The sequence below is a fragment of the Scleropages formosus genome, chromosome 11 (assembly GCF_900964775.1).
Source record: "Scleropages formosus chromosome 11, fSclFor1.1, whole genome shotgun sequence".
NCBI lineage: Eukaryota > Metazoa > Chordata > Actinopteri > Osteoglossiformes > Osteoglossidae > Scleropages > Scleropages formosus.
The window spans coordinates 7,188,787-7,203,898 of NC_041816.1; the positions used below are offsets into that span (position 1 = coordinate 7,188,787).

A 15,112-nucleotide genomic window follows, 5' to 3' on the forward strand; every position below is an offset into this window, starting at 1 on the left:
GCCCTCAGGAAGGAAGTGAAATGAGGTGTTAGAGGGCGTCCGGCACAGCGCCTATCCTCCTTGGAGGATTTCCCACATAAGAAAAGGCAATTAGCTTGCGTGACGCTGAGTCTGTGTCACTGATCTGCTGCAAAAGCCATGCTGTGGTGACACACACTGTGCCAGCAGCTGGAGGGGAGGTTACACGTGTTCACACACCTGTCCTGATTTGACTTAATTTCTAGAGGTGTGTATCCACTGGGGGTCAGCTGGTCAGTGGCACACAATTGTCTTTGAAATGGCTCAAGAAAAACAGACTGAAGCAGGAAGGAAGTGGTATTTGTTTGGTTTTAAAGACCAAAATGAAAGAATGTTCATAAAACACAGACACACACACATATTTTTTGGAGGGGGTCACCTCATTGCTTAAAAACTAGACTCAATGGCCTCACATGGAAAGACTAAATTATGTTTAGTCAGTTTTCCTTAAAAGTGGTGGTCCCACAGTGCTGAGAATGTGTGTTTTAGTCCAACAGAAGTGTCTCTGTGCTCAGCTGTGGACCACACTCAGGAAGCACAAAGACTAAAAACCTACAAAAACAGGAGCTTTAAAATAATTACTTATTTGGCTGATGCTTTTCTCCAAAGTGACTTATACTGTTAAGCTACTTACATTGATTTACTCATTTACACAGCTGGGTTATTTTTACTGTATCACTTCTGGGTAAATACCTTGATCAAGGGTACTACAGCAGTATATATGATTCAAACGCAGGGCCCCTGACTTAAAAACAAGATTGTGCTACCTGCTGTGCAGATGGCTTTACTAGAAAAGAGGCACCAAAGGTGATCTTAGTCTCCTTGCTGGTTGACAGATCTTCCACTAAAAATACTCATGCTCTCTGACAGCTAGCAGGAGAGCAAAAGGGATCCCAATGAAGAGGGACAGGAAGGAGACGGCCATCCGGCAAAAAGGCAGGATGACAGACAGGGCATCGGCACAGTGGTGGCAGGGAGGGACAGCTTCTCAGCGTCTCCGGAATGCTTCAGTGAACATGGATGGACGGGTGAGCTGACATGTCACCCACACCCAGACTACTGTCCTGGAAAACCAACCTGACATCTGTAAATTTGGGCCAAGCTTTCAAAGTCAGCAACAGGCCAACAGACTTAGAAATGACAGCTTATTCAGCAGAAATAAGCAGAAATAAGCCATTGCTGTGCAATCAAAGGAGCTGGGTTCAAATCCCCTAATGATAATACTAATAATACTGATCCATCTATCCCATTTCAATAACTGATTGTCCTGAGCAGGGTTGCAGTGAACGGGAGCCTGAAGCATGGGTGCAAGGCTGAGAGGGGGTACACCCTAGATAGAATAACATTTCATCACAGGGTAGCCACACATGCATACACTTAAACACCTTTTCACACACTAAGGACAATTTAACATCATCACTCCACCTGAACTACATATCTTTGAAGAACAACAATAATAATGATAATAATAATCCCCTCCAGCCTTGTGTCCTGTGTTGCTGGGTTAGGCTCCGGCTTGCTGCAACCCCGCTTGGGACAAGCGGTTTCAGCCTGTGTGTGTGTGTATGTGTGTGATGATAATAATAATAATAATAATACAAGTATTTTTCACTGGGGCCCTGCTAAAGACATTCTTCAAGCTAGCAGTGCATGGGGACTAATGTCTTGAGTCTGTATTTAGTGGTATTTTGCAAGCAGTTTTTTAATCCAGTAATCCATGTAAAAACTTGGCATGTACAACAGAGTCATAATTCACCTTCTGTATAAGGTCCAGATTTCATGTCCTCTCTGAGGATTGACAGCTGTGTCAAAGTTGTCCATAGTGTCCTCCCTCAGCTGCAGTAAATGGGCCTGTTGTTGACTGCCTAAGTATTGCATGGCCTGCAGAGCTGCATGAGCTGTGTGCTGCACTCTTTATACGTTGTTTGTGTCTCAGGAATTTTCTGGGGCTTCCCATCTGAAAAAATGGATCAGCACAGGAAAGTTTTTCCAATGCGGATGACTCTGTACAAGAAAAGTGTTTAATAGCCAATTGACGGAAGTGGTGAGCTGGATGGTATTTAACTTGGTACAACTTGTCAAGTAAATTCGCTTGGTGTTGGTCACAGAGCACCGCTGTCTTCCTGGAGTATTGAGCCAATGTCAGGACTCATCTAACCATTTGATTAAAGAACAGAGTGCAGCTGGAACTTAAGAAACTTCTCGGCCCAACTTCTTGATTCAGTAAACACAAAAGGTGAGGTTTCTGCAGACCGGCTGCAACACACAGCCCATTCAAAGAGGAGAACAGGGTCACGGGCAGCGTCCCCTCTAATCAGTGCATATCTAAAGCTTTCATTTTCAGTTGTCAAAAATGTTACGTAACAGTGTATGGTGTCCTATGGCTCCTATCAGACCAGTTCATCATGACATGAGTGGACTAATGACAGGAAAGGGGGTTCTGGTCATGCAACTATTGGTCAGGTCAATGTATCAGAGGTGTCATTTCAAAGGGGTGGTGGTGCAGTGGGCTTGGCCAGGGCCTATCAGGGGATGGATCTGGGGTTCAAGTCCTGCTTGGGGTGCCTTGCGGTGGACTGGTGTTCTATCTAGTCTGTGTCCCTTGCGTGCTGGGTTAGGCTCCAGAAGCGGGTGCAGAAATTGTATGTGATGTGTCATTTTAACATGATAGTAATCTTTTTATATATAAGTAAAAGGTTTTAACAAAACAGCATATTAAGACATACATGGCATGTTTGATGACAGCATAGCGTACACAACACACACACTTTCAGAACCGCTTGTCCCCTACGGGGTCACGGGGAACCGGAGCCTACCCGGCAACACAGGGCATAAGGCCGGAGGGGGAGGGGACACACCCAGGACAGGACGCTAGTCCGTCGCAAGGTACCCCAAGCGGGACTCGAACCCCAGACCCACCGGACAGCAGGACTATAGCCCAACCCACTGCGCCACCGTACCCCCCTTCCGTACACAACACTTCTTTATGAAATCTGCATACATAGCCTATTATGGTAGCCACTAGTCGACTGTCTTCTTTGTTTGTATCTGTTTTTCTTGCCTTGTGCCTGTATTAAAGCACTCTGTTTCACTGCATAAGAGCGCTCTATAAAAATAAATTGAATTGAATTGAACATAGTAAAATATGTTTTAGATTATCACTGAAAATTTTATGAAAGTAAACCAGCTTAAAATATTTGAATTAAGTGATTTTTAGTGATTTTCAACCATTTGCGTTATACGTCGTATGGGACATTTCGCTGACGTTTCGCTTCTCTTGCTGGAAGCATCGTTAGGGTGTGACCACATATTGTGGAGGTTAAATGTGAAAATGTGTTAAATGTGTTTTCACATCAGTTCAGGGTAACTACCTTGCTTAAAGGTACAACAGCACAAGGTGAGATTAAAACCTGGGCTCTTTCCGTGGAAGGCTCAACTCTAGTCATAATGCCACCTGCTGGCCCCATTATTCCTATGATAAGTAACATGCCTTACAAAATGACTAATAATAATCCCAAAAGGTCGAAATCATTTTTTCAGGTTCTGAAAAAATACAACAGGTTAATGACATAGACTGTGTGCCCTGTTTCCATTTTGGTCTTAGGGCCCACGAGGTGGTGCCACAAATCTTGGTTTATGAAAAGTGTTTACCTTTCTCCCGCCGGTAATCTACTGGAGATGTCTCCCTCATTGCCCTGAGACTACGCAGCTGTGACTGTCAAGAGTTTTGAAATGTTTAAAAAAAAAAATTCACGCCTGTCAAAAGTTGCACGTTTTGGCCTAATTGGTGGTGATGCTGCGGAGGCTGAGGGTGTAGGCCCTGTGCTTATCCGAGCGGCACTGGGTCCCGCCACGTGGGAAGCCGCTTAACGGAGCTCCCATTAAGAGGATCCACAAATCGGGTGAATTAGCAAACGGTGCTGGAGAAGCCAGCAACCGTGAATAATTAAGCCACTCTGACACCAGATCGAGCCAGTTAAAACCAGCTGGCACATCCTGTGCCTTAGTGCTGATGCTTTCTGGAAGGTTCTGGAGTGACAGAGTTCCAGTGACGAGGTTTGGGGAGCATCACAGCGTGTGTGACAGCAGTGAGCTGCCGCTCTGAGTCAGCGTCACAGTCATTGTTGTGACTGAGTGACCTTCGCTGTCAGCTCAAGGATGTGCTGCTGGTGAGTCTGAGATGTTTCCTGCTTCCTTCCTCACTGCAGACAAAGATGTGCTGATCGATTCTTGACTTAATGCATAAAATTAAGAGGGATTTCAACCTTTCTGCGGCTCGCCTTCAATGGCAACACTCCTGATAACTGGTTGTTATGCGTTTTCACACACATTCACAGCACACATAAACTTACTCATGAAACAATGGGCTCAAGTCAACCAAAAGTGTCGCTCTTCAGTGTGCCAGCTAGATGAAACTGTGGTTCCTCTGGGGTCTCATGCTAGACTTAGTGAAGGAATGTCACCTCAGATCCAAAGAAATTCATACCATGAAGCAGTGTGATAAAGAGCTGTACTGCAGTACACAGAATGTATACACACATAGTGTGTGTTCACATGCTCAAGCCAGTGAAAGTAAATGCAACGAGCAGCTCACACAATGGCCCTGATTCCAATATGAGGTGAAAACCACATTCACTTCATTCACCTGAGCAAGTTTTGTAGGACTTCAGCAGATTGCCCAAATTGCTTCTGATTTTTCATACCTGGTCATACAGATGCCGGACTTTTCAAGAAGCACCAGCTGATTGGCTAGACAGGCATATGATGTTCTCAAAGGCTACAGCTGATTGGTCAGAAAAACTGTTGGCATTTTTCAAAGACTGCAGATGTAAGGCCACAGGACCTCTGATGCTTCCTTGCACCCTGTGGCCTAGAGAAGTGCCATTGAAAACATTTTACATTTGGGCCACTTAGACTGAAGCCAGATCAGTGAAAAGTACCAGGAACACACTGACATCAATAAGGGTTTACTGCTCAGAAGATGGGCAGGATATCTGTATAATTTTTTGTGTATTATATTTTTCCTTCGGGGGGGTGTGGTGGTGCAGCGGGTTTGGCCTATGCCTGCTCTCTGGTGGGTCTGGGGTTCAAGTCCTGCTTGGGGTTCCTTGTGACGAACTGGTGTCCCGCCCTGGGTGTGTTCCCCACTTCCAGCCTTACACCCTGTGTTGCTGGGTTAGGCTCCGGCTTGCCACGACCCTGCTTGGGATAAGCGGTTTCGGTCTATGTGTGTGTATGTATATTTAATTCGATATTAAACAACTTGGCCACCTGGGAAGGTGCCGGTAGAAGGTATCAGGAGCCCGGCACACTGGGATATCATCAGGTATGGAGGCACATGCTGGCTGACCTTTGCATGCCAAATCAGCAGCTGTGAGAAACAAACTAATTTTGCTGCTTAGTTGATACTTTTATCCAAAGAGACTCAAGTAGCTTGAGCATTTTCACTTCAGCCATTTATATAATTGGATTTAACTGAGGCAATTCAGGTGGATGTTACCCTGGGACTCAAACCTGCAACATTCCGATCAAATAAACCCTTTCTGCATTCTGAATTCTTTTCTTATGGAAGACACTGAACACCAGGAAAAACATCTTCCTTCCATATAGTACTCAAAGTTGTTAATTTTCTGGAATATTTTGGGCGCTGGGTCTTTAGACACAGACCATGGTGTGTCTAAGCTGCAAAGAATTACAAGAGCGACAGGGGGATGTTGGGTGCAGAGCCTGCAATCGATTGCTGTCTCTGCACCCGACACAAAGCCCTGCGAATGTTGAAAATGGACAAGTTTCCCCAGTGCCTCCTGAGCACTGTAGACGTCAAGGGGTAAAAAGCCCTCCCAATGAGTCCGCCTCGTCAATTAATGTGTCTCATTACAAGCGCATGGCCGTAATTGCAAAGAAAATCGCTTTTCTCAAAGAAAGGCACATGGAGAATTCACCTGACATCTGCCAGAGGCATCTCATTAGCTGTGAGGTTGTAAATTGTTTTGTGATTGGGAAGTGGGGTTAAACCCTCAATACAGGCCTTCCTCTTCCATCAGCTAAACTCCTCTTAGCCTTTATCCCTCTTGAAGATTCAAATTGTTCTGTCAACAGGATTTTCAAGAATATTGTATGGATGTGAAAGTTGGATGCTGAAGAAGCTAGACAGGCGGAACATGGACACCTTTGAACTGTAGTGCTGGAGGAGACTTTTAAAGGTCACATGGACCAGCAGGCAGACAAACAGATGTTTGACACCGACTTAGAAACACTTTCTGGAAACACTTTGTGTATGTGGTCAACAGGAGTCAATAGTGACCTTAAATTTCTGGAAGCACTCTCTATATGTGGGCAACAGCAACTTACACTGAAAAACTTTCTGGAACCACTATATATATGGTCAACATGTCAACAGCGACTTAAAAGCACTTAATGTCTGTGAGCTAAATTCCTGTTTTCCTTCATCTATCTCTCTCTCTTCTTCTCTCACACACAGAAACAAACATGTTTTTCCTAACTCACTGTGTTGGCGAATATACGCTATTTTTGTTAATATTTTACATTATTTAGGCAGGGTTGTCTACTGTTGTCCTATAGCACATCTATTGTGACAATTAATCATACAACCTTTGTATTCCAAGTTTTAGTTTGCATGCAGAAGGGCTGCAGGGAAAGATCATAAAGCAACAAATGCTGTGCTGTGCAGCTCTCAGTCATCTTTTTTGAGCCTGGGGCCCCTAGGGGGTGTAGAGCCCTTTGCTAGAGTACAAGCCGCACGTTCTAGTCTGCATTTAAGCTGCCTTGTTTTATTTTTAACCTTCAACTGATGCATTGCTGTTGAGGATTTGCAGGCTGTAAAAGGGTCCAAACTGCTGCTATGCTCTAGGTCACTGTAAAAATTAAAGCATTGTCTGGGGTGATGTGTGAGACATCATGGATCCAGGTTATGTCTGTTGGACTTTTTCCAGCTACAACAATAGTTGAGATAAACAAGTTCCCCTGTCAAGCACAGGTGGCTGACCACATATCAACAGATTAAGCACGTTTTGTACTTGTATATGTCCCATAATTCAGATAAAGCTTTACAATGAGCTTAGACTGATAGGCTAGACTATTCAGTTTACTTTTAAAGATCTTTTTTCTATTCTGAATAAAATACAGAGTTTACCAGTAATGACAGTCAAAACATGCCGCAAATGTTTATGGGATGAATTAGTCAACAATTGGCATTAAATAGGAGTTTGTGGAGACCCCATAATTACATTTGTTTTAAATTAGCTTTAATGTAAGACAATGTTGACCATTAATGTTTAGTCGTTTACCTGCAGAGCAATTCACAAAGTTAAGCTATCTACAATCATTTACCCATTTATACAGCAGGGTAATTTTTACTGTATTAATTCAAGATAAGGAGTATGATCAAGAGTACTACAGTAGAAGATAGGACCTGCAACCTCCAAGTCCAAAGGTAGCAGTTCTAACACTCTGCAGCCTGCTTCCCCTAACCACGCTAGTAAAATAAAAAGTCTTACACCCTATTTTTTTTTTTATCACAGCCTCTGTCTACTCGAGATTGTACATAATCTTAACCAGAAACGAAACAAGGGATGTCTGTATAATTAAGCTTTCATTGATTGACATACTAACTTATTGCAGAAGTGGCTTTAGATTTACAAACAAATTATTTATAAACAGACTTTCAGTCCCAGTTGTGCTTGTATGTCAAAGAGCCAGTTTATACACACACACACTATACCTACTTATATTTTGTTTCTACATGAGCAGAAATTGGATCCCACCTTTACAGGTGAACTAAAAGGTCACCCTACAGGTTGAATACCAGTGTGTTTTTAACCTTTGGTTGGCAGCAGATTGAGGGGGCACCTCTGTGTTTCCACATGAAAGTGAATAATAGAGCCATTTCAGAAGCAGGTCCTCCACTGGTAACACAGCACTGGAGGGAGGTTTGGGGCTGGTTTTGAGGTGGAGATTAGGCGGTGTGCTGTCAGTAAACTGACGGCTTGACATATGCCCCCACTCTGGCGCCCATTCCACGTGTGCCGGCTGCGGTGCTAATAACCCGTGCGAGTGCTTGACTAATTGGCAGCCACAGCGATCCGCTCCGGATGGTGACCTTCTCCCAGCTGCCGTCACGCCGTCACGCTTTGTGCCCAGACCTTTTTGTTAGTTGCGGGAGCGGCAGGGAGCAGAATTGGGGTCCTAGTGGTGGGAGGGTGCGCTGATCTCCTTCATCATTTACACACACACAGGCTCCCTCCAGCTCTCTGTGAGTGCATCCATCACCTTCTTCCTCATCAAACCACAATCTGATGCTACACAGAGGTCCACCATTCTGCCAACCTGGTGCAAGTGATGCCATTCTACCAGTTATTTCTAAAAACTCTGTGTGTGAACAGCATTGAGTAGTCAGTCAGTGGGTGTGAGAGAACTGTGTTTATATGAAGGGATGCAAGAGTGCAATAGCTAATAGCATAGTAATTAGAGCTGCTGCCTTTGGACCCAAATGTTGCAGGTTTGACTCTCACCTGCAGCTGTAACACCCTTGAGCAAGGCACTTACCCTAAATTGCTCCAGTAAAATGCTGTGTAAATGGGTAAATAACTAAGTTGCTCTGGAGAACAGCATCAGATAAATGAAGTAATGTGTGTGGGTGCATGAATATACTCAATAAATAAAAGTGTATTAAATGCTGCTGTGGCCCAACCAAACAAGGACCTTAGTTGAGTGTAGACCATGCAACACATCTAGATTCTGGTCCATCCAAACTGCATAGAAGACGGTTTCTCTGTAAAAGTCACTAAAGAGGGAAGGGTAGTTCATTGGAATAAGTGTCATCCATGGCTTCTAGCTGGAGTGTAAATAGCCTTTTCTCAGGTGAGCAATGAATAAATCCACCCCCTAGAGGGGATTTCCTGCAGCAGTTCCTGTGTAAAAACACCCTGAAGATAGCTGAGCTCTTAGGTCAATGTGGAAGTGCCCAGAAAATTTAGAGAAGCAGAGGGAAACCATGGGACCCAGTAGAAGGACAAGGCAAATGGGACCATGAACATGGCCAAATAAATACTCTGTAAAATTAATTATCATTACTTCTACAAGATAGGGGGTGCGGTGGCGCAGTGGATTGGACCGGGTCCTGCTCTCCGGTGGGTCTGGGGTTCGATTCTCGCTTGGGGTGCCTTGCGACGGACTGGCGTCCCGTCCTGGGTGTGTCCCATCCCCCTCCAGCCTTACGCCCTGTGTTGCCGGGTAGGCTCCGGGTTCCCCGTGACCCCGTATGGGACGAGCGGTTCAGAAAATGTGTGTGTGTGTGTGTGTGTGTACTTCTACAAGAGAGGGGTGCAGTGGGTTGGACCGGGTCCTGCTCTCCTGTGGGTCTGGGGTTCGAGTCCCGCTTGGGGTCCCTTTGCAACGGACTGGCGTCCCATTCTGGGTGTCCCCTCCCTCTCCGGCCTTACGCCTTGTGTTGCTGGGTTAGGCTCCGGCTCCCCGCGACCCCATATGGGACAAGTGGTTCAGAAAATGTGTGTGTGTACTTCTACAACAAGATGTTTGCATCCATCCATCACTAACTTTGCAGCCCTTCAAGTTTTCACTCAGTGCAAAATGATCCTTTCTTCGGCACAAAGAAGGAAAAGTAGATGTTTTCTGAATGTGAACCACAAAAAAAAAAAAAGTCAGAGACTTAGAAAGGAGAAGAACCCCTGATTTACATTGTCAAAAACACATAGAAGCTGGGTCTACCTGTACCAAAGTCTTTATGGACAGAACAAGAACACAGATAGGTAATCAGTTTCAAACAGATGTGTCCTCAACACATTCTGGAGTCCAAAACTACTGGATTTCAACAGGAGTGGAGACAGCTGGTAATATATAATACGGTTGTAAGGATTAAACTACCTATTTGTAAATATGACAGACATGCAGTACTAGAATATTGATAATAGAGATGGACAGAATGAAATCAAGGGATGTGACTCATCCACAAGGGACTGAGGGACCTTTCACATAAGTAGGCAAGTCCAAAAACAGATTGTGCAAGTTTCTCGTACATCTGTATCAACTAACCTGGCTAAAATCTGTGTGCGCAGAGCTCAAGTGTTGGAACATCTGTAACAAAATACACACAAGCCCACATTTGAGTCAGAGACAAAGGTGAGAGTGACAAAGTTTAAATTACTGCAGAAATAACAACAGTCTGTCATCCAAACATCTAACCCATCACTCTAATTGTTTCTTCTATTTATTTTTTAAATAAGAGGAGAAACTTAACTATACCGGCTGGTCAGTGGCATTCGAGCCTGAGGTGACTGTGATATTTCAGGCACGAGATAGATGACTTATGAATTATATATCAGCGAAGGAAGAGATTCGCATTAGGAGCTAAATCTTGTTATGTTGAGGACGGATGGTGCCTCCTGCTCTGCACTTTGGGGGGAGGGGTTTGGTTTGCTGTTTGATGGGTGTTTATTAAATTTCATTTTCACAGGTGCTTCTTCTGAATTATGGCAAAGTGTAAAGCTGTGCTCAAATGGTATTTATCTGAACTGCAGCATAATGTTATACAATCAGAAAATGAGTCATATGAACACAAGAATACAGTAATTAAAACAATATTTTATAACAGTTTGCTAATGGACATAAAGAGGCAGGACTTCCATATTACATATTTTTCGTTTTTAAATATGTCAGCGATGTTTGTTCTGTTCAGCAAAACAAGACCATGGAAAATCATGACTGAGGGTTTACTGCACTGTCATCGCTTGAGGTCTCGGTCAGGAAAGTGAGGAGAAAGCTGGTTGACGTGTGTAACCAGCAGCACAGCCATGAGTGGGCAAGATCGTCTCCATCTGCAGACACTTTAGAGAGGTCAGGATGCATTAATGGTGGAGGTAAACACACTGCAGCCGGAGGGTGGACACTTCCTGGAAAGGAGCTCAAGAGAACACTTGTGTTCAGGCAATGAGATCCTCCTTCGATGCAGGAAGCAAAAGGCTGGATGCACGCATGCTACACTCATGTATATTAAAAAAAATGGATTAGACACCTCATTGGTATCATCTATCCATTATAAATAACTGTGTAATACATGGTGACAGTGGTTCAGAGTCAATTCCAGAAACATAGGGTGTAACAGAGTACACTGTGGACAGGACACCAGTCCATCACAGGGAAATCACACACACAAAGTGCAATTTAGAGTCACCAGTCCTCCTGAAACACATGTCTTTGCACTGCGAGAGGAAACTAGAGCACCTGGAGAAAGGTAATGCAAACATGCAAACCCCACACCAACAGATCAAGATTTGAACCCATGCCAAAACAACCCAGGTGCTGCAAGGTAGCAGCACACCCACTGCATCACTGCGCTACTCCTGATCCGAATTTTCTTTCTGCAATTCACAAGTCAGAAGCCACAGCCCTGGAGCTGTGAGGCACCAGTGTTGCCTATTGCACCACTCTGCCTCCTTTAGTGTCATTCATAATAAATTTGCTGCTTTTCTTTGACAAAATTGTAAATTCTAATTTCTACTTAACTTTATCCATTAGATTCAAATTTAGCAATTTGTTACATGTCTTTATCAAGGTTTTAACTGCAGTTTTCCTCCTGGAGCCTGAACCAGGTTCCCTTTCTGTGTCTGTGTCATTCACAACTGGCTGGCCTTTATTTATAAAATCTGAAACCTAAACCTACACATGAAACCAGGTTCTTAAGCTATTTCCCTTCTTTTTAAGCAGTCAGTATTAATATGTATTCATTTATCTGACACTTGTCTTCAAAAAGAGACTTACTTACTATTAGGTGAGCAGAGTACTTGCAACAATTCACCCGTTTATACAGCAGGGTAATTTTGACAGTATCGGGGTAAGTACCTTGATCAGGGGTACTACAGCAAGAGCAGGGAACTGAACACGGCTTCTTTGAGTTCCCGGTGACAACTCCAACCACTGCGCCACTTGTTGCATCAACATAATAACAATCATCATTGACAGTCACAGACCTCTCATGCATCTCCTGAGCATCAGAGCTGATAGTTTGAAATTCAGACACATGTCATCTCAATCACCGCCCCTTATCGACCACACTCTCAGCAGGACCATGCTGGACAGTTGTCAAATGAATAGAGATGTTTTTTTCCCCACTCGTCAGCTGTAATAAATCTTGTCAGTGTTATTTGATTAATGTGGTCGGATGAAAATGAATGAACAGACACATGAATAAACACACGATTCTGTCTGAACGCATTGCTCCACCATGCTGCCTAACCATTAGCAAACAGAAGAGGAAAAGATGACCAGGCGGATGCAGAATGATGGTCGGGCTGCTGAGGTCTCCCTTACCTGAGCAGATGAGTTTCATCAACATGTGCTCCCTGCCACAGGTGCTCCTACTGCTGCATATCAGCCAGCCGGAGGGGCAGTGGCTGGAGCTCAGCTCCTCCTGTCTGCACAGGGGGGTGACCTCGTCATCTGAAAGACAGGAGGGGACAGAGCATCAGAAAGGTGCTAAGGAACATGTTCCCATTCTGGTTTTTAACCCCAAGGGTGGCTGTGTCCATTAGTCCTTTTGGTCCACAGTCACGGTTGGTGATTCACAGGCGTCCAGTTACAGTCACCAGTCACCCGGGACCTCCTGTGATGCTCTATTCATCAGCAACCTCACTTAGCCCTGGTATAAGGGCTTCCGGTGATTTCTTTGACGAAATCATCAAAAGTCTTCAATAGTCTCAAGAACTGAGGATCATAAGCTGAGCTTGTGGTTTCTATAAGAGTGAAACAGTTTCTATAACAGTCAATCCCACCCTGATTATCCAGTGCAGACTTTTGAAGAGACAGAAACCCCAGGATTTGCTCACGCACACACAACCCACACACACGCTATACTTACAGGCTTCGATGTAATTCCTTCCAATGTACACGGGTTCCGTGGCTCTGGTGACCACGAGGTAACAGAGCAGAAAAGCTTTGAAGGAGCAGAGCAAAAAAAAAAAAAAAAAACCAAAGTGTGGACCAGGCCAGTAGCCAAAGCCAGATCTGTTTTCGCGTAAGCCGAGTGTTGGTGTGTTCCTGTCTCCTGGTGTGTCATTTCTGCCCCCGCCGGGCAAATGCACCGATTGGACAAAGCCCTCACCATGGCGATAACCAGCCGCTCTGTTTCAGTCAATAAGGAGGAGGGGGTTGATGAACCTTCCCCTGGTCTGCAGGCAAATAGCAGACTGCTGCCGTTGCGCTTCAGCAGGTAATGCTGACAAGTCACTTGCCGTAAGGTGAGTACGACAGGGTGCCCTATTTACACTGTAAAGTGTAATGGTGGCAGATCCAGGACCAGATTCAATCCCAGTTTATGATGCAGTTAACACAACATTTATAGGTCACAGAGATGCATTAACACACAGGGAGTCCATCAGTCATGTTATTTTAGGTCATTTTGATTTGAATGTTGTGTGATGAGAGTGCCGAGCCCAAGAGAAGCAGAAGAAGAAGATAATGTGCACATGGAAAACATTATAATTTTACCATATCCCAGGTAAAGGATTAATGTAAACGATAAACAGAGTGGTCGCTAGATGTAGCAAACACCAGCTCAAACTGCAAACTGGGCTAAATGAGATTCTAACAACTGGTATGACCTTTGGCTATTTAGCAGGTCATGTAGGTTTAGGGTCATTGTCTTGCAGTCTGAAGGAATCTGGTTCAAATCCCACTCCTGCTGTAGGGCTCTTGATCAAGACAATTACTTTGAATTGATAAGAAAACCTTACTATATAGATGTAACAAATTCTTAAGTTTATTATTGAATATTGTAAGGTGCTTTGTCAAAGTTGAGTCACTACATCTTTGAAACATGTGTGAGTTTATTTTTACTCAGGGTATTCTACTGAAGAAATATCCCAGTGTTATAGCAAATACTTGGGGTATTGGGGGGGGGGGAACAACCTGTGGCATATTGAGAAACTCATCCACAATGAGGAGTACACCATGCCATTATAAACCACTATAAACTGTCCCAACCACCGTAACCTCAGTAAACCACTACAAAAATCTCAAAGCATCCCAAAGTACTACAAGCCACGTAAACTACCATTAACCAGCATAAACATCCCAAATTGCACATCTCAAACCATCGTAAAACACCATAAATCTCTATAAATCTCTAAAACCATCCCAATCCGACATAAAACTCTTTTAACCACTATAAACTCCCCAAACCACCATAAAATACAATAAACTTATATAAACCTCCAAAAGCATCCAAATCTACCTCTTTTAAGTACGTACTATAAACCTCCAAAAACATCTCACACTATTATAAACTAGCATAAAGCTCCCAAACCATTATAAACCACCCAAAACACTAAAGCCACTATGAACTTCTGCAAATCCCCATAAACCATCATAAACCTCTAAACGTCACTCTAAACCTCCCTCTGAAACCACCATAATATACCACAAGACTGTATAAACCCCCAAAATCACCACAATCACCACCACCAGAATGTCCACAAACCCCTGTAGACCCCCCTAAATCCCCCAAACCATCCTTAACCCCAATACTGTAAGTGTAAACCACTATTATGACTATAAACCACTACCATCCTCCGAGACCACCACCAGGACAAATGACTGTAAACATTCATCGTGCAGCCCTGTGTGCCCAAAGTGAGGGAAGGGAGATGGAAAGCCCGGGTCACCCCTCTTCTGGAGCCCAACCTGCTCGCAGAGCCGTTTGGCGGATCTATGGCACGCGATCCGCACGGCGCGCCTTACACAAGGCATATCGCAGCGCATCTCTACGGGAGCGACACGTCGAAGTAGGTTACAAAGGCCGGATATTCTCCTTTAAATAAACAGCGTGGCACGAGGCTCTCTTCTCAAGGACTGTCACACTTGCCAAGGCGGTCTTGTTCAAATCCAGATCCCAATAGGACTACAACTCGAATGCTGTACAGTCCCTACCAAATAATAATAATAATAATAATAATAATAATAATAATATGGCATTACACTTACCCACACGGACGTATAATATCCCCATACGATTCTGATCTTTTTGTCCTCCGCCGCTCACCGGCTATTTAGAGTAATCATC

The 15,112-nt window shown here is 44.1% G+C and overlaps 1 protein-coding gene across 1 annotated transcript in view; it reads right to left on the bottom strand.

Annotated features, from left to right (window-relative positions):
- bean1 (brain expressed, associated with NEDD4, 1) overlaps positions 1–12,411 on the bottom strand; it is a 30,808-nt gene extending 18,397 nt beyond the window's left edge. The window contains exon 1 of the mRNA XM_018752476.2: positions 12,364–12,411. Within this exon, the coding sequence (XP_018607992.2) occupies positions 12,364–12,388 (25 nt within the window). The 5' untranslated portion in view covers positions 12,389–12,411. The remainder of the gene's footprint in view (positions 1–12,363) is intronic.
- Positions 12,412–15,112: the final 2,701 nt, after the last annotated feature.